At 38.4% G+C, this 23345-nt stretch overlaps 1 protein-coding gene across 3 annotated transcripts in view; it reads left to right on the top strand.

Annotated features, from left to right (window-relative positions):
* Window positions 1-11808, top strand: part of STT3B (STT3 oligosaccharyltransferase complex catalytic subunit B) — a 65308-nt gene extending 53500 nt beyond the window's left edge. For 2 of the 3 annotated variants that reach the window (XM_039336332.1, XM_039336334.1), the window contains exons 10-16: window positions 2193-2404; window positions 3289-3476; window positions 3598-3769; window positions 6794-6967; window positions 7899-8012; window positions 8856-9068; window positions 10315-11808. In XM_039336332.1, the coding sequence (XP_039192266.1) occupies window positions 2193-2404; window positions 3289-3476; window positions 3598-3769; window positions 6794-6967; window positions 7899-8012; window positions 8856-9068; window positions 10315-10395 (1154 nt within the window). In that variant the 3' untranslated portion in view covers window positions 10396-11808. The remainder of the gene's footprint in view (window positions 1-2192; window positions 2405-3288; window positions 3477-3597; window positions 3770-6793; window positions 6968-7898; window positions 8013-8855; window positions 9069-10314) is intronic. The other variant, XM_039336333.1, reaches the window with a different exon arrangement.
* The last annotated feature ends 11537 nt before the right edge of the window (window positions 11809-23345 follow it).

The raw sequence follows: 23345 nt of genomic DNA, 5'->3' as shown, positions 1-23345 counted from the left end.
TTGTACCGCCTTCAGGTGCTTTGGACAATAGCTTGACTCCCTTTTCTTTGTTGCAACCCCTGAGATATTGGAACATTGCTATCATTTCACCCCTCATCCTTCTCTTCATTAAACTAGACATACCCAGTTCCAGCAACCATTCCTTATATGTTTTAGCTTCCAGCCCCCTAATCGTTCTTGCTCTTCTCTGTACTCTTTCTAGAGTCTCAACATCTTTTTTACATCGTAGTGACCAAAACTGGATGAAGTATTCCAAGTGTGGCCTTACCATGGCATTGTGTCTGTAAATTTATTAAAAAGAAAAAAAACTGAAATATCACATTAGCATAAGTATTCAGGCCCTTCATTCAGTACTTTGTTGAAGCACTTTTGCATCAATTACAGCCACGAGTCTTTGATATGACGTGACAAACTTTGCACACCTGGATTGGGGGATTTTCTGCCATTCTTCTTTGCAAATCCTCTCAAACTCGGTCAAGTTGGATGGTAATCATCGGTGGACAGCCATTTTCGGATCCTTCCAGAAATGTTCAGTAGGATTCAAGTCATGGCTCTGGCTGGGCCACTCTAGGATATTTAGAGAGTTGTCTCTAAGCCACTCCTGTGTTGTCTTGGCTGTATGCTTAGGAAAGTGAATCTTCGGCCCAGTCTGGGGTCCTGAGCGCTGTGGAACTTTGGAGCTTTGCTCCATTCAGTTTTCCCTCAATCCTGACCAGTCTCCCTGTTTTTCTCCCTGCTGCTGATGTTACCATTACCATGCTTCACTGTTTGGAAGATATTGGGCAGGTGATGAGTGGTACCTGGTTTCCTCCAGACATAACATTTAGAATTGAAACCAAAAGTTCATTCTTGGTTTTATCAGACCGGAGAATCTTGTTCCTCACAATCTGAGAGTCCTTCAGTTGCTTTTTTTGCAAAGTCCAAGTGGGTTTTCATGTGTTTTGGACTTGAGGAGAAGCTTCTGTCTAGCCACTCTGCCATAAAGCCCAGATCAGTGTGGGGCTGCAGTGATGGTTGTTCTTCTGGAACTCTGTCCCATCTCCATAGAGGATCTCTGGAGCTCAGTCAGAGTGACCATCGGGTTCTCTCTTACTAAGGTGTTTCTCCCCCGATTGCTCAGTTTGACTGGCGACCAGCTCTGGTTGTGCCAAACTTGTTCCATTTGAGAATTATGGAGGCCACTGTGCTCTTAGGAACCTTCAGTGCAGCAGAAATTTTATTATAGTCTTCCTCAGATCTGTGTCTTGCAATAATTCTGCCTTTTAGCTCTGCAGACAGTTCCTTTGACCTCATGGCTTTTGCTCTGCTACAGTATGTCAGCCTTCTATAGAGAGGTGTATGCCTTTCCAAATAATGTCCAATCAATTTACCACAGGTCAACTGCAATTAAGGTGTAGAAACATGTCAGTAGCGATCAAGAGAAATGGAAGGCACTTGAACTAAATTTCAAGTGTTGTTTCAAAGGGTCTGAATACTTATGCCAATGTAATATTTCAATTTTGTCTTTTTTAATAAATTTACAGACATTTCTAAAATTCTGTTTTCACTTGTCATCATGGGGTACTGAGTATAGATTAATGAGGAAAAAAATGAATTTCAACAGTAGTATCAGGCTGTAGCATAACCAAATTGACAAAAGTAAAGAGGGTCTGAATACTTTCTTAATGCACTGTATGTAATGCTGGATTCAGCAAAAATTACTCCAGTCATTTACATAAGAACAGATTGAAAATATCGAAGCTGATATGATGACAAAAGCTGACTACTAGCTATTTACTAAAAGATAAAGGTTTCCCTGTCAGTTGTATTTGACTCTAGGTTACAATGCTCTTCTTTGTTTCTTTGGCTGAGGGAGCCAAAGATAAATTTCCATAGTCATATGGCCAGCATGGCTATATGCCAAAAGCACATGAAATGCTGTTACCTTCCCACTGAAGTGGTACCTATTAATCTACCTGCATTTGTATGCTTTCAAGCTTCTAGGTGGGCACAAGCTGGAATAAGAAATTAGCAATCATTAAATTGCCCTTTCAGTGAATTTTAAGGATGATATAATTCAAATGATGATATAGTTTGATCATGACCTTCTGGGAAATAAACATTCAAGCTTTAATTCAAGCTTCTTGTGCATTTGAAAAATTGCATTTGTGATGAACCTAATATTAAAACTGAATGTCTGTGTGTCTTTGCAGTGGCTTTGTATGCAATCAGTGCTGTTTATTTTGCTGGAGTGATGGTTCGCCTGATGCTAACTTTGACTCCAGTGGTTTGTATGTTGTCAGCCATTGCTTTCTCAAATGTTTTTGAACATTATTTGGGTGATGATATGAAGAGAGAAAATCCTCCAGTAGAAGATAGTAGTGATGAAGATGATAAAAGAAATCCAGGAAACCTTTATGATAAGGTGAGCCTTGAAGAGTTTGATATTTGTCTAAATTAATTTAAACAGAAATGTTTAATATAGGTGAAAATCATATAAGTGGAAATAATAATATTATTTATCAGTGGTCCCCAATTTTTCCACCTTGACGGCCCAATGCAGGGAGGGCATGTGAGTGGCAGGTATATGGGTGCATGCACATCTCTATTGGTACGAGCGGCAGGGTTGCACGCCCACTATTTATGCAAATGGAGTTTTGTGCGTGTGCAGAGGGTGCTGATGTGAGTGAAGCTCCATGCATGAGCACAAGGGCCCACCACTTGCATGAGTAGAGCTGCATGCGCATTTGCCTGCTGCTCACGTGGCCCGGTTTCAAACAGGCTGCAGCCCAGTAGTGGGCCACAGCCCAGAGATTGGGAACCTGTGTTGTTTATGATCTCTGCATACTTCATCAAACTATTCATTTTTTTTCCTTCTTTCATTATGATTTTACCATTTTAGTTTCCAAAACATGGTTGAATATACTTAAGGCAGATTTATATTACCGTATATGCCGGCGTACAAGGCGACCCGGCGTATAAGACGACCCCCATCTTTATCGCCGAGCCGCATTCCTAGAACGTCGTCTTATACGCCGGAAACTACCAGTATTTCCGGCGTATAAGACGACCCCCGTCTTTGGCGCCGATTTTAGCGCTCGCAGAAGTCGCCTTATATGCCGGCATATATGGTATTTGTATCCCTTATACATTCCGTTTTGAAAAACTCTTTTCACCTGAAATATTTCAGTTCTTAAAGTACTTTTTAAAATCAGAAATGGTGAGACTTTCTTACTGAAAACGGGATTTTTTTAAACTCTGAAATCTGATAGATTAAAAGGAAAGATTTAATTTGTTTTCTTTGCTCAGGCAGGTAAAGTGAGGAAACATATATCTGAGCAGGAAAAAACTGAAGAAGGTCTTGGGCCCAATATAAAGAGCATTGTCACAATGTTGATGCTAATGCTGTTGATGATGTTCGCTGTTCACTGTACATGGGTAACCAGCAATGCCTATTCCAGTCCAAGTGTTGTCTTAGCCTCTTACAATCATGATGGGTAAGATATATATATATTTTTATATATCCATTATTTACAGTGCATTGTTATTACTCAAAACATTGTTAATATGAAGTGGTAATTATTTTGACACGATCTTAACTTTTTATTTCTCTAATAGCACACGGAACATTTTGGATGACTTTAGGGAAGCCTATTATTGGCTAAGACAAAATACAGATGAACATGCAAGAGTAATGTCTTGGTGGGATTATGGCTATCAAATAGCTGGAATGGCAAATCGAACTACTCTAGTTGATAATAATACTTGGAATAACAGCCACATAGCTCTGGTATGTAGTGATTATTGATCACAGCTGTCACTATACATACTGGTTTCATTGTAACATATTATACATATTCCATTACAGTCATCAAAGCTTAATTCTAAAAAGAACAGATTATGAGACAAGAATGTGCCAAGATTGTAGTACAGTTTTTATAGGATTTAGTTCACACTTAATATAATTTTCAAATTTTATGAAGAAAAATATATTGATATATGTAGATTGATTTCAGTACCTGTATTTTATGTTTCCAACACTGGAATTTTAAAAAATGTTATTGCTATTTTAAACTGCATGTTTTCTTGCATGTGAACTTTGCAAGGCAGTGATGGTGAACCTTTTAGAGACCAAATGCCCAAATTGCAACCCAAAACCCACTTATGTATCGTTGGGTGCCGGGTGGGCGTGGCCAATTGGGTAGGTATGGCCCATTGGGTGGGTGTGGCTGTGATGGTAACGGCACACTGGGTGGGACTAAAAAGTTCAATCAATCAATTCCAACTTTGTGAGATCTTTTTTTTCTCCGCAAGAAGTTGAAATTGATTGATTGATTGATTGAACTTTTTTTTTTTGTTTGCACACGGCGGTGGAGGCCTAAAGCGAAAAGGTTTTATAAAACCCAGCTGAAGGCCTAGGACTGGGGTGATGGTGCATGTGCCCACAGAGAGGGCTCTGTGTGCCGCCTGTGGCACACGTGCTATAAGTTCGCCACCACGGTTGCAAGGCATTCCAAATGAAGCTAGCATATAATAACTAGTTATTTATGTTTTTTTCTCATAAATCTCAGTTGAGTTTATTTTTCTTGTTATATAATTTATTCATTGCAAGACTGGACATCCTGCGAGCCATTTGCATCTGCAATCCTAAATATGTATTGCTTGGAGTTCCTAAGAATCTTTATTTTTTAAAAAAAGAAAACTTTTTAACCAATGAAGGTTAAACATGAGAGGGTCGAAACGCTGGTAACCTTAATACATATATTTTGTAAAAAAAAATATAATAAACCTTACCAAAAGTGAATCCCTGAACTGATCTTGCTATATTGCAATAATTGAACTAGCTAAAAATGTAATATCAGCATTATTGTGGTACTTTAAACTTATAATTTTTTGTACTTTTGCTAGATTTTTTTTATATTAGTAACAAGATTACTCTAATTTAAAATATAGTTGAGAAATATGCTGAAGTTACATTATATTGATAACCGCTATGACATAAATGCTTACACTTGGCAGGAAGATGCAAGTTCCAGACCTGCAGACAGATAAGTGACTGTTGGGTAGGGGATGGTGGAAGGGGGCAAAGGGGAGGTACAGCAGATTACAAGAAGTGCAGTAAGGGTGGAGGATGTTATGAAGGGGTGCACAAGAGGCACAGGTCAGGGAGGGTGCATGAGAGTGCATCATGGGTGGGGGGAGGAATGCAGGGGTGTGACATGGATCAAGAAGGGTGTATAAGCATGCAGCAGGAGTTGAGGAGAGTATGCAGAGACACAAGTTCAAGAAGAAGCAGCACATACTGGGAGAGATGGTGGTGCCAGTAACTGGCATTGTGTGTGCACAGAGGGCTGGAAAAGGAGGTGGGGAGACTTTGTACAACTTGCAGTTCTGGATTTTTCTGGAATTAATATACCCATGTATAAATCCTTGCTCAGCTAGCATTATGAAAGGGCAGTTTTTAAACAATGAATTGAAAAATAAGTCACCATACTATTAGGACCTATCAAAACGTAGTGATAATTTCTTCTTTCCAAACTATTGTCATCTTGGCAGATAACATAGAGGATTGGATAGAAAATGGTACTTTTTGAAAGGGCGGGGTTGATTCTTAGAAAGTTTGAATTTGGATATAAATTTTTTGTTATGTTGTGTGACCTAGAGAACTACTAAATTAATTTATCTTTTAATTAAACAAGATTCTAAATTGGATTGGGTTTATTTCATAAGAGATGAAATAAGGTAAGTTGGGCTAATCTTGTGATTTGATAGCAAAGATTGCTTTTTCAGTAGAAGTAAATAAAATTCTTTTGTGCTCATATCGATTTCACAGATATTCAATTTACAGGTAGTCCTTAGGTTACAACCATTTGTTCAACAACAGTTCACAATTATGGTGGCCCTCAACAAATGGTATTTACATCTGGTCCCCAAAGTCATGGCTGTTACAGCTCCCTTGTGATCATGTGATAAAAATTGGTTGTTTAGCAACTTGTCTACATTTATGACCATGAAGCAAATTGCTCTGGTCCACATATCTTCCCCCCCCCCTCATCTTTCCATTTGGCCACCCTACACAATGGCACTGATAGCATTTGGGTTGTCCCCTACTTCAGCCACAGGGCAACCTCAGCCAAGAAGTGATGCCTCGAGTCGCACAGTACAGCCAGCTAAGTGCTGTAATGCAAAGCTCCAGCTGTAAGCACCTCTCTGTGCATCATAGACCTTGCTGCTTCCAGCTGACCTTCACTGTCTTCCTCTCACTGCTGAAAAGGTGTACCTGGCCTGAATCTATGCCAGGCAGCTGTTAGCCATGCCTTCTTCTTAATGCTATTTGTACCATTCTCTAAATCACATTTATGGCCACTTTCCCTGGCCTCCAGCACTTGCACCACAGCACTGTTTTCTCCAACTCTTGCACCACCTGTACTAGTTCTCCCCCATCCCCATGTGACATCCTGCACTCCTTACTTAATACTCTCAGCCTTCTTGCCTAACAACCTGCACATCTTGGATTACAATGACAACCATTACTAGTCGCTTAGCAATGACAATCCTGGCCTCAAATTGCTATAGTAACTCCAGGACTACCTATACAAGTACTTTTTCTGATGTACATATTTGTATGTAACTTTGGAACTGAAAACCAAGTTGCTAAATTTCAAATTCACAGCTGGAAACTGTGTCTGTTAAACTTGAAAATGCTAGAGTGATTTATTTAAAAAACATGCAGACTTAACCAAATTCAAAATACCTAGAGTTAAGGTAAATTTAAGGAGAATATATTTCCTTTAAAAAATATTTTTTATTTTAGGTAGGAAAAGCTATGTCATCAAATGAGACAGCAGCCTATGAGATCATGAAAAGTTTAGATGTGGATTATGTCTTAATAATCTTTGGAGGTGTAATTGGCTATTCTGGTGATGACATCAACAAATTTTTGTGGATGGTAAGGATAGCGGAAGGAGAACACCCTAAAGATATTAGGGTAAGTCAGAACAGCTTTTAAAATGTATACTTAGCACATGCAGTTTTTCTGCCTTAGCCTTTTTGTTTAATATAACAAGATCTCGTGTAATGCTTTCATCTTTCTGTAAAAGAAATTATCCCAAATTTGTTAGATATTTCTATGGACACTTATATACATTGGCTAGAATTACAGTGTCCTAATTAACTAGCATATTAAGTAGTAGTTACTGTGTATTTGTCACTTTTGATGTTTTGATAATATAGCCAAAAGTGAAGATGAAATGAAAACATATTATCACTTAGTTTTATAGCAATAAGACAAAAATTAAAACAAGGAATTACAAAATGAATATTTAAAAATGAATTAGTAATCAAATCATTTTTACACTTGAATTGCCCACTATCTTTTTGTAAGAATTCTTGAAGCACTATACAGGTAATTGTTGACTGACAATCTATCACCTAGTGAATTTTCAAAGTTGCAACAGACCTCTCTGGGGGGTATTTATGATCCAGTTTGTGACCACAGCAAGCAGCCACATGGCCCTTTGCAGGGTCCAAAGATCATGTGACCATATTTTATGATATCTTTATCAAAAATCAGCATGTTTTTGACTTATAGCGATCCATTATTCTTTTTTAACAACTTCCACATTCATTTAACCACCACTGCAAAAAAAGTCATCAAATCAAGTTGGTCACATGAGTGATTTGATATATAATCGTCATGACTTAGGACTGTGGTGGATAGCTCCATTATGGTCTTAAGTGGAAAACTACTTATACATTTCTCACCATTGTATGCTTCTTAGAATAAAAATACAATCTGTGTACTATGAATCACTCTAGGTTTTTTAGCAATTATTTGCTTACAATAACTGATTGTTGTATTTTTATTCTATTTTATCCTGTTTTTCTAATCTGCCTTCATTTCTTTCTTTTTCTTAAAGGAAAGTGATTATTTCACTCCACAAGGAGAGTTTAGAGTTGATAAAGCAGGATCTCCGACCTTGCTGAACTGTCTTATGTATAAAATGTCATATTACAGATTTGGAGAAATGCAGGTTAGTCCTATGTGTTTCGGTGCACCTTAATAGTAATGTTTCCTTACTTTCCTATGTATATCCCAGACAGTACTCTTCACAATTATTGTGTTGCATAAAATCATCATTTTTAGTTCTTTCTATAATATGATAAAAGTGAAATAATCGTTAAGTAATCCTAAAAAGGAAAAGAAAGGAAATTCTTCCTTGTAATGATGGATAAGCATGCAGAGTCACAAAATATTTTCTGTATCTATCCTTTACCAACTTGTACTAGTTACCATTTTGTTACTGAGCTCAATTCAAAGTTTGGTTTTTACCTCTCAAAATTCGAGATTAGATTGGTTTCAAAATTCCACTGTGCCTTTATATTTCCTTGTCAATTAAGATATAACAAATGGAGACTAGTTAAAAGGTAGCCTTAATGGCATTTAATTCTCACTGGTAATCTTTTACGGGAACAGCATTTAATTTTATTTCAAAAGCATTCTTCTGGTCTGATTATTATTGACAATGCATGATCTGCATTTATAACTTAACAGTATATACTATGATTATTAGTTTATGAAATTTCTTTGGTCACAATTTGAAATAGAAAATAAGGATTACTTTCTAATAGGGGAGGAATTCCGTTGAAATTCTTGATATTTTCTCCCTTTTTTACTGAAACTGCTTATTTTACATTTAATTTATATAGTTTAATACTGGACTTTCATCAAGCTTTATTCCAAATCATATAAAAAACTGTATGAATAAAATTTTCAGATCTATTACCCATGTTTTCAAGATAATGTATATACCTTTGTAGTACCATGTGTAGAATTTAATATACTTGTTAACTAATGGGTCGTGTTAATTTTGTAGCTGGATTTTCGGACTCCCCCAGGATTTGATCGAACCCGCAATGCTGAAATTGGCAACAAGGACATTAAGTTTAAACATTTGGAAGAAGCCTTTACTTCAGAGCACTGGCTTGTTAGAATATATAAAGTGAAAAAGTTAGACAACAGAGAAACATTGGACCATAAGCCTAGACTAACCAACATTTTACCAAAACAGAAGTATTTGTCAAAAAAGGTGGGTTCTTAGTGACATTTTCAAAGGAAATTTTTAATACTACACTAGTTTTACCAGATACTATTAGGTCTTTTTATTAGCCACATAAATGGATACTTTTATTTCCAATAAACGAAGAGCCGAAATAATAATTATTAACATTTGATTAATAGCATGTAGGATTATATTTATCATTTGTACTCAGAGGCAGACTATGCCCCCAAAATCCCATAAATAATAAAATTCACTATCTAAAATACATTAATAGTATTCTAGTTATTACGTTGGTTCACTTAGTAAATGTGAAAATATCTTTCTGAAAAATGATGCTTAGTCATTTCAGAATGACTTATTTTGTAAAATAATTAAACCTGAACTTGTTGTTGAAAGCTCAAGTGTCTACCTTTTTCCTGTTTTAAAATCATCTCATTTGAATACATTTTTTCATCATTATTGTGTTGTCATCTAGTCTATTGGACAAGCAAGTCTTCAGGAATTAAAATAAAATCCTCTTCAAATAGAAAAGTTTTACCTGATTTTTTTTAATAAGAAAGTAGTCTACTATAAACATTCAAGCAGCAATTCTGAGTTTTGCATGTTTAAATGTGAAACAAAGAAAATAGAATGTGTGTGTGTGTGTGTGTGTGTGTGTGCGCAAAATAATTACATTTGACAAAATAAATATCGCAACACATTTTATTTTAGAAACATCTGGAACATGGTAGAACTGTTTTTGTCTATAGTCCATAGAAATTAAAATGTAAACCTTGGAGCATTATTTTTAAATAATAACCACAATAACTCTTTTAAAAGAATTAGAGTTTATGAGTGCAGTTTTTGGAATACTTCTTCTTGTGTAGAATACTAAAAATTACAGTGGCATTAGCAGAAAGCAAACAGCATTGGGAAATATTTTTCCTTGCTACAGGACAATATGCTAAATAACTGTCATTCAACTTAAATAGCAGTATTTGCTGCAAACAAGTATAGTCTGAAACCTAAAACCTTAGGTTTCATTGAAAACAACAACGATGACTAAAGGAAAATATTCATAGAATAACATTCTTAAATTTGTGGTGAGGGATTTGGGGAACATGCTACATGTCAGAACTAGTACACATTCCAAAGTATCTGCATATTCTACTTCCTACCTTTTTAGCCTTGACTTAAAACATAATAATTAAGGGTTCTGGAGTAATACAAAAACATGAGCGTTATCGCTAGAGCATTATAAATAACTAATACACTATTCTGTTTTTCTTTTTAGACTGCCAAAAGGAAGCGTGGCTACATTAAGAATAAACTAATTTTAAAGAAAGGCAAGAGACCCAACAGGAAGACAGTTTAAAAACACTGTATTGATTGCTAATATTGAAGCAGTTGTCCTTGAGATAACCAGTCTTTGCCTTTAGCTCAAGTCATGTTTCACAGCAACATGAGGGTACAGAACCATCTTTGGTCCAGATTATTGTACAAAACTTTCAGGCAATGTCTGACTTAAATTTTGGCTTATTGAGAACAGCTGTTTTAGATTTGTATTGTGGAGCAAGACAGGGCTGCTGTCCAGGTCTTAGTGGCAGATTTTTTTAAATGGGTACATATTATCCTTCATATTAATTGAATTTGAACTGATTGCACCAAAGAGCCCTTTAATTCGGTCCTTGGCACATGCATACTTGTCAGTTTTTTTTAATCTTCTGTTGAACAGCAATATTTCAACTGGAATGATAAAATGTGAATTGGTTAGCCTCATTGTGACACTTGCAACAGTGTGGGTATTTTAACATTTCAGCTAGTAGAACAACTCCTTTGAGGTATTTATGAGACAACTCTCATTGTTGCAGTATGTAAGACTATATATCTAGATGAAATTTCACTAATTATGGCACAGATTATATGCTTGGATGAGGCCATTTATTTTGAGAAGAAGTGGTCTTGCTGCCCTTCAAGTGTATGTAGTAGATCTTGCATCGAAGAGGTAAATACAAGGGCTACATTTGAACCTTATATCTGAGACGACAGTAATGAATGCTATTGAGCACCATAGCACCTGGTGTTCTTGTTTAACCAGAAGTTTATATTATACAATATTTTGGCCTGTTAGAAGAAAAATTGACAAGTATCCAGACTTGTTTCCTGCATCTATTACAGGCAGAAGGATTTATAAGTCTGCCTGCTTATCTGTCTTTTTCATGGGGTTGGGTTTCTGGAAATAACTAAGTTTTTCTCCATATTTTTATTTAGTGCTTCAGTTGATGGAATTTCTGCTTTGAATATGCATTGTCTTTTATAGTTTATGAAAAAGATTTTATCAGGTGCACTAAATCATAAATGGAGACTGAACATGTTCAATTTCCAACTATACAAGCTTGAACTTTATTTGTTATTTTATTAAAAAATGTATATGGGTAGGATTCATTGATGGCCACAGGATATAATTTCAGGATATAACTTTGATATAAAAAACAGCTTATGCAGCTTTGTTGGTGTAAAGCAGAATAGTATGTACCTTCCCAAAAAATATCATTTGATCAGTGAGAAAGTTACTGCTGACATTACAGATGTATGATTTTTATTTGTAATTTTTTTTCTTTTGGATTAAAGCAGTTATAAATCAGTAATGCAGTAGCAACATTTTCACAAAATCTGGATTTCTGGCCCTTTGTCACTGAGATTATATTACTTTGTTGCTTTACAATTCAATGCAAACCCGTTGTTGACTATAGGGATAAATAAAATTAAATCAAGTTTTTGTGTTAAATGGCTGGCTGCTATTTTCTTTTTTATTTATTACCTTGAGGCTTCAAAAAGTTGCTGTGTTAAGGACCTGAATCACCATTCATTCAAACCTATATCTGGCAAATGTTGTTCTTTCTACATTGAGAATTGTAAATTTTGGTTATGACTTGCTTACACATTTTCTCTTGCTATAATTGCTTCTGTATACATAATGTATACATACATAGTGTGCTACTACTACATTATAATTATATACAAATTTAATAATTTGGGACAAACTGGAAAACATTTTACACTATTTACACTCTGCTTTTAATACTGATGAAATTTATCCTGACATACACTAGACTTCTCCTCTCTTATTTGTATTGATTTAAAAATTCTAATGCAGAATTCTGATTACCTACTCTGTATAATATGCCTCAAGTTCTCTTGTATTTTTTAGACATTTAATTTCAGTTCAGAATTCATTGGGCAATATTCAATGAATTACTAATTTTAACTATTCACACATTTGTTAAAAGAAATATAGGAGTATACTTAAAAAGTGGATTAAAAAGTGGTACTTTAATTTTTCAACAGCCGCTGAAACATTTTACAAGCTTTCATGCTTGTTTTTTCCTTTTTTCTGCTACTTTTTTTCTGTTAAGATTTTAATCGGAGGATGAGCAAGTCAACATCATAGATGAAACATAATGGGGCCACTATTCTTCTAGCTGTTGCATTCTACTTCTAACTTTTCTTGATTAGCCCACAAATCTTGCTTGGGCTGATTTTTTTCTGATGAAAAAGGCACATGATGATTTTTATTCCAAGAGATGTGCCCGTAGCACTATATCTGAATATATGCTGGGATATGCCCTATAGTTTCAGTTCTATCAAACAGTATTCACTTCCTTCTAGATCTTATGAATCCTATCTTCACCACTGAATATTATTGTAGTTTCGTACAAGTCCCTTGCTGATACATAGGAGCTTGAACCAATAACTTCCAGGGCTTTTGCTTGTTTCATTGATTCATTGAACCAAATCATCTGGCATGTGATATGCCAATGTGAGAAAGTATTGATTCTTTTAGATTATACAGTTAAGTGGTTGCAACTAAATAAATAAATACTTCTTGCAGTAGATAACCAGTCTCTCATGTAGTGTATAGGATTTCTGGCCCAATTGTCCACAATAAACTGCTTCAGCAAAGTAATATAAAAGTGTTTTCTAGCATGAACTTGTTTCACGGCATGCCACATTATTTCTATGGGATGAAATAGTGGCCGTTCCAAAATACTAATTTCATTCTTCAATCTTTTTCTTGTAAGCTTATTTGTATGGTAGGAATCATTTTTCTGCTGCACAATCTGCTTGTGTTCCAGTTTGATGGATGGATTAAAATTCTCTGATATAAGGTAGAATTCACGCTTCTTTCAGTGATGGCATTCAGATTCTGAGGCAGGAAAGAATCCGCAGACTATCTCATACTACTTTCTTACTTGACAGTAAATCCTACACTCTTATTTTGGAATTTAGTGTTTAATATCTGACGGACATAGTAACCGTGTAGCTTGAAAAATTCTATTTTAGATTCATCTATTCTTTAAAACATTTCTCCAAAAATCTAGCTTTTACCTTTTTGTCAAACATGAGACAAGCCTCAATGTTGCTTTTAGAAATCAATAGCTTCCATTTTATACCTTCTTTTAAGTTCCATTTTATCTAATGCTTTTCTGATGGTGGGATCATTAAGTAAGGTTAGAGAGACTTGTAGATTCCTAGATTTTGTTCTGGGATTCTTTCTGGCTTCCTTAATTTATTATATTATGGTTTTAGAGTGATTTTTTTAAATAGGACAGTCAACTTTAGTAAGATTCTCCATTATCTCATATTTCAATAATCTATTTCTAACTTTGAATCAGTGGCATTACAGAGCTTTAGAAATGATTTTATAAAACTTTCAAGATTGATAGGTACCAGTTACTTCTTTATGGAGGTTTTCAAAATATCCTTCAGGTGGGGAATGACATATCTTTAAATCTGTGTAGTTAGAATTTCACTGTGATGGAAAGGACCAAAGTTTTGAAATTAATACAAGATAGGACCTGGTAGCCTAAATCTGATACCTTAAATTGTGATGAATTATTCATATAATTGATCCTAGTTGTTTTTTAACTCCCTAAATAGCCGGCAGCTATTTTTTCATACTGGCATACTGTGTGTTGGATAACTCCATTTATAAAATACAGTAAATGAAAAAAGGACCAAATGATGATGTTACTTTTCACTTAATTTTTTTTAATATATCCTTTTGATAATCATTGACAAAGATAAGCCACTATTCAGAAAATCTAAAATGGATGAGGGTATGTATTCATAATACTGCACAAGTAGTCATTGACTTACGACCACAATTGGAACTGGAACTTATGTATTATGTGATGCAGTCATTGAATTGCCCCAATTTTGCAAGACTGCTGAGAAAGTTGCAAATTGTGATTACTTGACTAGGGGATGCTGCAGTTATCATAAATACATGCTGTTTACCAAGCACTTGAATTTTGATCACATCCCTGTAGGGATACTGTAACAATCATAAGTGCAAGAGCCACTTTTTTTTAATGCTGGCATAATTTTGAATAGTCATAAGTCAAAAACTACCTGAATCTGTTAGAAGCAACCTAATCTGAGCACCTAAAAGATAACTTGAGAAGAGATGAAATACTAAATTTGCAAAAGTTATTAAAAACATAGAAGGCATCCTCCCATAATTTTGAATTAAGTTAGCAACAAAAAAAATTGAACTATTCATCACCTCCTCAATTTAGATTAAGCCAACTCCCCCTAAGATGTTGTTTTTGTTTTTCACCAGTCAGTTTCACAATTATTTCTACATACTTGGAAACAAAACAAATCTCATGCTGGTCTATAAAAAGGTGAGATACAGTCAAAAAGTGACTCTAAAATAATCTAAAAAGAGTAAAATATTGAGTGTAGGGAAGCAAACAGGTTAATATGTAGAAGACTTAACCAAATTACATGCTAATCTGGCAAATTAGATACTTATTAAGACTAGATTGTCCAACAGATTTAAGGATTGCTGCATAGAACCCAGCAATATTGTATTTTGTAGCAGGTTTAGTAATGAAGACAAGGATTTTAGTACTCCTTCTTCCCACCTAATTCTTTCAAAGCAAGATTTTTGTGTATTAATATGGTGACTTCAGTGAGGAAAAGACATGAAGGCAGAATCTAGTCTAATGGCAGTGTTTGGATTAATAAAGGAATAAAAATTCTATCTTTGTGCTTTGATGCATGTGTAAAGCTGAAGATACTTTTTGAATTCTAAAACAAGGTTCATGCTCTTCCCACTTTTATGTTTTTCACAAGAAAAGTCAACTAGAAGCATTCTGTGCATCTATTAAAGTGTTGGCTTGTGATTCAATATTGGAATCAAGATCCAATATTTTCTGTCATACTTTTGAAAAATAAAACAGGAAATTACTATTACGTTAAATTGAGGGTCTTCATAATACCATTTCTGCTAATGTCATCTTTCTTAAATTTTGGAAATTTGTTGTTACATAATTCCTATATACTGTATAAAGAGAGCCAGGCCGCTGGTGAGAAACCAGGCATGAGCTCTAATTCTGGCTCGGACATGAAGCCAACTGCATGACTGATAAAGCAAACCTCATTGGCCCTACAAGATGTCAGCTGTTTGAAGTGGGCCAGGTCAAAAAACAGATTCCACAGGTTTGACTGAAGTATACACAACAGAATTGTAAAACTATGATTAAGTTTTGGTTTCCTTCTTAAACTGGTGAATAGATAAGAGTCAGTCTGAGCTTCTTTCTCAAAGTTGCTGTTTCCAGGGTTTAAAGGATGATTTTCTTAATATAACTGTCATCTCTACATAGTTTTCCCTGAAGTCATCTCTGTGATGTTGTCAACCATCCCACTGCATTAAACAGCAAAAAAACCTGGAGTATATTTTTCTCCAAGAGTATAACTTTACTGAAAAGTCATATGTGTACAGAAGTAGAAAAGCCAGTTCTGACATTTTCGCATGCAAATTCCATAGGAAAACTTCCCCCCCCCCCATCTCCCATTCTCCATTATTCATCTATCTATTGCATTTGCTTTATTTTGGAAATGCCTCTCTGCCTCGGACGTTCCAGGCTTGGGCTTTCAGTCTGTCTCATGCTTCCAGGCAGCATACTTGCAGTTCCTTCCCAAACCTCCCTTATATTCCAATGCCTTCCCTCCCCCCTTCCATTACTGTTGTCTGGTTGTAAGTAAGGCTGCAAGTCAACCTTGACATGCTGACCTTTCAGAAAGATAAATCTATAAAGAAACATTATTTCTACACTATGTTCTTTTCGCACTAACACTCTATCAGGGTCAGTCTGGGTACCTGGCTCAGGAATTCTGGGAGTTGAAGTCCGTGACTCATAAAAGAGCCGAGGTTGCCTACCCCTGGCCTAAGGGAATGGACGTTCTTGTTGCCATCCACTCTGCAAAGGGAGACCCCTTCCATAAGATTAAATACTGCAACTTTTTGTGATATCAAGGATCTCAAAGTGCTTCTCTCCGTCTACCCATATGGGAGGGGAGGAGGCGGCTTAATGGCCAACCTCAGTGGTGACCTATGGAAGAGCTTTAGCAAACTACAGTGAAACACTGGATGAATGCGCCTAAGGTTTTTTGGTAACTTTAATTCCACCGTTAACTGGATTTATAATCTGGATGATAGGGAAAGGACCTATGTACTTGGGGCCCAACTTCTTGCAAGGTTGGTTCAATTGCAAGAACTTCATGGATAGATACACTCGTTACCTATTCTAACCTCCCTCTGAAGTGCTCTCGTCAGCCTGTCTCTCTTGAACTTCCTTTGCTACTTCTAATGCTTGATGCACTACGAGTCATATGACTTTCAGAGTACTCAGCCAATGAAGTCAGCAAAGGAAACTCGTGAAGCTCTGGCACAGGCACAAAGTCTACACCTGTGGCCATTCGAAGGGTTAAATTCAGTGCTACTGCACGGAGTTATAGGCAACCTCAGTGAAGGGCAAGAGCTCAGTTTTGCTGGTAATTCACGTAGCATCAAAGATACTGCTCCAGGACTGCATTTAGACATTCACAAACTCCATGTGTCTGAGGATGGGAGGAACTAAGACCCTGGGAGGAGCCTAACCTCAGAAATTTGCACCAAAATGTTGAGGTGAATTGCATTCCTTGATCTGAGATTATGTGTTTCAGACCAGCCAATAAACATGCTGTACAAAGAGCTTAGCTAGGGCCCAAGCGGAGGGGATCCTAGGGCACATTACGAAGTGGGCCTGATTAGAGAATAATTCTGTAATGACCCAGATCACAGTATTCCCAACACTCTCCGGCAGCTTCACAATAAAGTCCATCGATATCTCTCTCCAGGGAGATGTGGGGCTGGCTACAGGCTGCAACAATCCTGGAGGATTGCCGGGCAGCCTTGTCGTTGCAGAACACACAGGCCAGCTGGCTGCATAGCTTTCTGTGTCTCCATTCCTGGCCACCAAAACTGTTTCTTTACAAGATGGAGAGTCTTCATAAATCCAAGATGCCCCACTGCCATCGTGTCGTGGCTCTGTGCAATATTAAAGTCCTCTGGCTCACCAGGGCATATAGTTTGCTCCCAATCTATGCCAGTCCATACCTTAATAACAATTCACTCTTGTGTTGTTGAAACCACTCATCCCCTGCCAGTGCCTCCTTTAGTAGTCGTGTTAGGTCCTTTGTCAATGATGATGATGATGCTTCCTGTTGTCTCATGAGGGCTAATGCTATTTACTTGGAGGGGATGATGGAATTGACAACCTGTTCTTGAGCACTGTCATACTGTGACATTTGGGAGAGAGCGTCTGCCAAGAAATTTTGTCTTCCTGGTAGGTAGCACAGAGTGAAATTAAAGCAATTGAAATACTGGGTCCACCGGACCTGTTGGGAAACAGCTTTTGGGGAGTCTTCAATGCTTCCAAGCTTTTGTGTTCCATGCACATCTCGAAAGGGATTTTATTGCTTTGTAGGAATTGGACAGCCCAACAGATTGTGTAGGCTTCGTTTTCCCAGGTAGCCCATCATCACTCAGTCTCAGAAAGCTAGTGAGATGTTAGGTGCATGGCTGCAATTCTCCTTTTGCGTTCTGGAGTAGCGCCGCCCCCCATAGCAACATCACTGGCATCTGCTTGTATTACAAAGGGCTCATCTCCATCAGGGTGTTTTAAGACAGGCTTGGCGGTGAAAAGACACTTTAGTTTTTCGAATGTGGATTGCATTTGAGTGACCAATTCAGGGGCTGGCTGGGCCTGGCCTTTTGTTTTCAACAAATTTGTGATTGGCAGGGTGATTTGAGCAAACCTGGGGATGAATTGATGATAGTTCGCAAAGCTGAGGAAACTCTGCAGTTGCCTTCTCATTCATGGAGGCTCTCCTACTAAGATCTCTTGGACCTTTCCGAGAACCGTCTCTATGCCATCTTTTGAAACCCTAACTAGTCTAAGCTGGTCTTATGGAAATCACACTTGCACCATTTTGCAAAAAGCTGAGCCTTCCGCAGCTTATCGAGCACCACTCTGACCAATTTCACATGCTCTTTTTTATTTTTCTATAGCTTAATATATCATCCGGATACAGCAGGACCCCCTTATACAAGTGCTCATGCAGAGCTGCATGATCACCACTGGGGGCCCCTGTAGCCCAAACAGCATCACTCAGAACTGGTAGCAACCCAGAAAGCAGTTGAACAGTTTTTCATTCTTCCCCCTCCTTAATTCTCACTTGGTAGTATGCCTCCCTCAAGCCCAACTTTGTGAAAATCCTCCCCTTTGCAAGATGGCCCAACATGTCCTTCATTAGAGGGAGGAGGTACTACACCAGGGGCTGCCATCCTCAGCTGGCTGAATGAAGCCCCTGTCTAAATTTTTGTCTATGAATGTGTGGAGCTTCTCCATCTCCCTAAGTGTCATCACCTAGGCTTTGGCAGTTTAGCCTCAGGCAAATCTTAATCTTAAAAACAGTCTACGGGGCAGTGGGGCAGAAATGTGTCGGATTCCTTCTCACCAAAGACCTTGGGAATCAGTGGTTCTAAGCTACCACTTACCTCCAGTTTGTTGGCAGATTTCACTTTCGCTTTCTTAGCTGCAGGCATATGGTGGCTTCTTAGCACTTTCCCTAATTCTTGTCAATTGGATATTTTCCTTTGCATCCGCCACTTGTCTCAATTCCAATTGATAGACGGGCTCCATTTTTTTTCCACCACATCAGGCCCAGGACCATGGACTCTGAAATCCATGGGGCCACAATAAATCAAATAGTCTCCATGTGGGTCCTGCCTATTAGCTTCACAGGCTCGATTAGGCAGGTCGCTGGCATCTAGCTGGGAAAATACTATGGGCTTCCTTAGCTTCATTCCTAGCTTCTCTACTACTTGGGGGCTGACCAGACATCTGGTGCATACTGAGTCCAGGAAGGTCGTAAGAACCCCTTTTACTCCCAAGGACACCAAAATCTCTAACAATCATAGGGATGATGGTGTCACTTACCACGAGGTCGTCTTCTTTGCTGTCACTCTCATAGAAGGCTGGTCCCATCTTGACAGGGGCCAAAGTTCCCTTCTCTTTGCTGGACAGAGGGGAGAGCTGTACAATCTGTGCCCTACATGTTTTCTCTTTTGGCTTTGGTGGATCCTTTTCCTTTGGTTGGCTCAGAAAGGGGGGAGCAGTCATTGGCCACTCCTTTGGCAGCACACCTTTCTGCAACAAAAGCAGCCACCAAAACTTTGGTGGGGTTTGCTTCCTCTGTCTGGCAGTGCATCCCTTCTTTCTCCCCTAGGAGCTGTTTGCCTCTCTGCTGGTAGATGAGATTGATTCTCCTTCCTGGTGTGTTCATGGAATTCCATCAGGTCAATCTCTACTTCTATGGCCACACAGTTCCACACTCTCAGGTGGAACACACACACTCCCCAGGATAGGGAATTCTGGTACAGTTCTTTGTTCAGCCCCTCTTGAAAATGGTAGACCAGGAAGCACTCAGGCCAGTCTTCTAGATGGCTGCCTAAGCAGTGAAAGTCTTGGATGTACTCCATCAGCAGTCACTTCCCTTGCTTTAAGGCACAAACATGGGCTTCCATATGTCAGGCCACCATGGGTTTCTTGAACTGTTCTTGTAGGGCTTGCATAAAAGCATCAAGGTCATCTAGCTCAGGGGCACCCTCACCATGCAGCAACACTAGCCATTCTGAAGCCATTCCAGGTTTACCATGATGACATGGACCCATGCCACGTCTGGATGCATCACTCTATAGCATCCCACGTTGTGCCAGACTTGAGCCAAGAAATGGGCTAAATGACTTGGGTGCCCATCGAAGCAGACCATGTAAGGGGGTAGCTGTCGTTCTTCTTGTATTAGGACATATACTGGGGGTGTAATGTCAGCTGCCGTTACCACTGCTGGGATTCTAGCTGTGACCACTGGTGCCGGGCTCCGACCATGGCTGGCACTACTGGCACTGCAGGCTGAAATAGAGGAGGAGGCATGGCAAAGGCCACTGCCACTCACATTGGGACTCCTGCAGCCATAGCTGTTGGTGCTGCCAGCTGAAGGATAGGAGAGGGAGTCGCCAGGGCCGCCGGAGTTTCCATGACTCCTGCATTGCTGACAGCTCCTGGAATTGCCGTGGCACAAAACTCCATCTCTCTGAACTTCTCTCTAAGCTGCTCTGTGGATGGGCTGTGGCCAGCAATTGGGATCTTCCACTCAGCAGGGTTATCCCATTTAGCTAGCCACTTTGCTCTCCATCTGCTGCCCTGGACCACATTGAATTGCAGGGAGAAGGGGGCTCTTCAGCCTCCACTGCATTTCCCATATTTGTCACCCAGCAGGTCTTTGGTCCCTGGTATGGGGCATCTCTTACTCGCTCTTTTGTGGCTGTAGGTGGTTGCTCAGACTCCTCGGGTCATGGTTTGGGTGCGCACCGGTGGCCTGTGTTACAGTACCAGCCTGAGGCGGCGCTGGCTCTTCTCAAGCTGGGATCTCTCCCAGCTTCTTTTTCTCTTCTGTATCTTTGGCCATAGCTGACATCTTGAGGTTGACCTGCTGGTGGAATCCAAGTAGTTTATTACTGGGAGAACTGGCTTAATGCCAACTGTTCCACTGCATTAAAAGGAAAAGAAACTCCTGGGACGTTTTTCTCCAGGAGTATAACTTTACTGAAAAGCCATACGGGTACAGATGTAGAAAAGCCAGTTCTGACATTTTTGTACATGAACAGCATAGGAAAACTTTTCCTTTATACTCCCTGGATCTTCCACTGTCTATTGTTCTCCAATCAGTTGTACTTTATTTTTGAAATGGTCTGTCCACCTCCAATGTTCCCAGTTGATAATTTTGGGCTTTGGGTCTGTCTCTATTCCAGGCAGCACACTTGCATTCCAGAGTTTCGTCCCAAACCTCCCTTACATTCCAATGCCTTCCCTTCCCCCCTCCCATTACTGTTGTCTGGTAACTATGACCTCTGCAGAAAATGCTTAGTAAAGAGGGCCTGGGGGATACCCACTCTCTTGGATATGATACCAGAAGAAACTGTCAGAAATAGGCAGTCCTACAAGAAACCTATTTGTTAAATTCATTTGCCGCCTATCTCGCCATGCAGCTACATAGGGGCTTACAATGATAAAAGGGAAGACAAATAATAGAACAGTAAAATAAACAGTGACAAAAGAATAAGTACAACAATATCATAACCAAAAAGATGGATGAAGAAAGAGCAGAGACCAAGATGGGGAGGTGGCATCTGCCATCAATCCAGCAGCCACCTCCAGTGTGGAAGGCCCCCATTTGGTCCTGAGATCAACAGCGGAGCCAAGTCTTCAGGCTCTTATGGAAAGATAGGAGGATGTGGGCAGATCTTATCTTTAGAAGGTAAGATATTCCAAAAGATTAATGTTGCAGGAGAGAAGTAGAGCCTCTCTGCTAGCAAGAGTAGGATGAGCTTGTCCTAGCTGGACAAGGCAGTTCATCAGGTAACCTGGACCTATATCTTTAAGGGCTTTATCCAGTTAATTATTTTATACCAGGGGTAGGCAACCTTGGCTCTTTTATGACTTGTGGACTTCAACTCCCAGGAATTCTGGGAGTTGAAGTCCATGAGTCATAAAAGAGCCAAGGTTGCCTATCTGTTCTATACATTGTAAATAGGATCAATCCCAATAATATGCTTACCGATCAACAGGAATGTTGAGGATGCCAACAAAACGTGCTTCTGTCATGATATTGAATTAAGTTCTTTTCCATGCTCAATTTTTGTTTACTAGCATTAATTCTCTTTGCTGAACAGAGCTCCCTTTGCCTGGTCCCCTTAAATTTTTTCAATCATACTGATTTTGTTAGGAATTATTGAAGTGTAGTGTTCTCCAAACCTACTTTAACTTACCCCAATATCATATCTACGAATGATAAATTTGACACTAATTTTAGCAAAGCTTATGAATCTAGATTTAATGAATAATGGTTTGGCCCATTTTCTATGCTGGTCTTTAATAAAACCCTTGAGGACAAGAGTTTAATACGCAGGACAAAAGTTCATGGATCAAATTATTTTAACCTATCAAACATGGTGTTCTGGCTATAATCAGCTCTGATTCTGATGCATGAAACATAAAATAGGAGTTCTGTGTCTGCCATATTGAATCTGCAAACTACCTAGCCTTTTGATTTATATTGTGCAGATGCAAGCATGGGAGAGAAATATCTCTGCAGCATATTTACAGAAATCTTGTACTTTCTGCCCTCTACTTCTCAGTATCAATCCTGCAATTTCATCATCCTAAATTCTTCAGAACATAGAATTTAACTTTCTTACTTGGCTGCAAATGTTCAGGATCAATCCAAAGGGATTTGATCACTTTTCCATTCTAGATGTTACCCAATAACTCAGCAGACTCACTGGTTAGGTCTGTAGTAAAATTCCTCTAGAAACATCAGGTGTGGAAAATAGAATTGTTTACCACTTATTGTAGGGATTAAAATAGCATAAAATCCAAAATTCAGTCATCTCAAAATAAAGTATATGTTCTTATCTGCAGTTTGAAGTTTGAATACAATAGTTTCAATATTCTTAAACCATACCATGCTATTTCATTGCACCAACATTAATCAAACCAGTGGGACAGTCCTGAGGATTAGGAGTAGCAATGGGGACAGACCCAGGTTCATGTCTTCCCTCAGTCATGGAAATGCTCACTAGATAACTGATCCATCCACACTCTTATCAGCTATGTAGCTACCTCATAGAATACATAGAAGTATCTGAGCATGAAGTGCAACTTGATACTCTGAGCAATCTTTGACCCAACATTCATTTAGTAAGCCATTTCTAAATTATTTGTTGTATGTTGTAATGATTGAAGTATGTGTCAATTGTGCATACAATGATGCACTGAAATGCTGCCTCTGAAATTGATGTTTTGTTGTACCAAAGCATAATGGTGGTTGACCTGTGAATAGTATTAATATTTCAAGAACAGAATTATGCAA

Source organism: Crotalus tigris, unplaced genomic scaffold, assembly GCF_016545835.1.
Source record: "Crotalus tigris isolate CLP2741 ecotype Arizona unplaced genomic scaffold, ASM1654583v1 scf7180000017666.27876245, whole genome shotgun sequence".
Taxonomy (NCBI): domain Eukaryota; kingdom Metazoa; phylum Chordata; class Lepidosauria; order Squamata; family Viperidae; genus Crotalus; species Crotalus tigris.
This window is presented reverse-complemented; position numbering and strand designations above follow the sequence as displayed.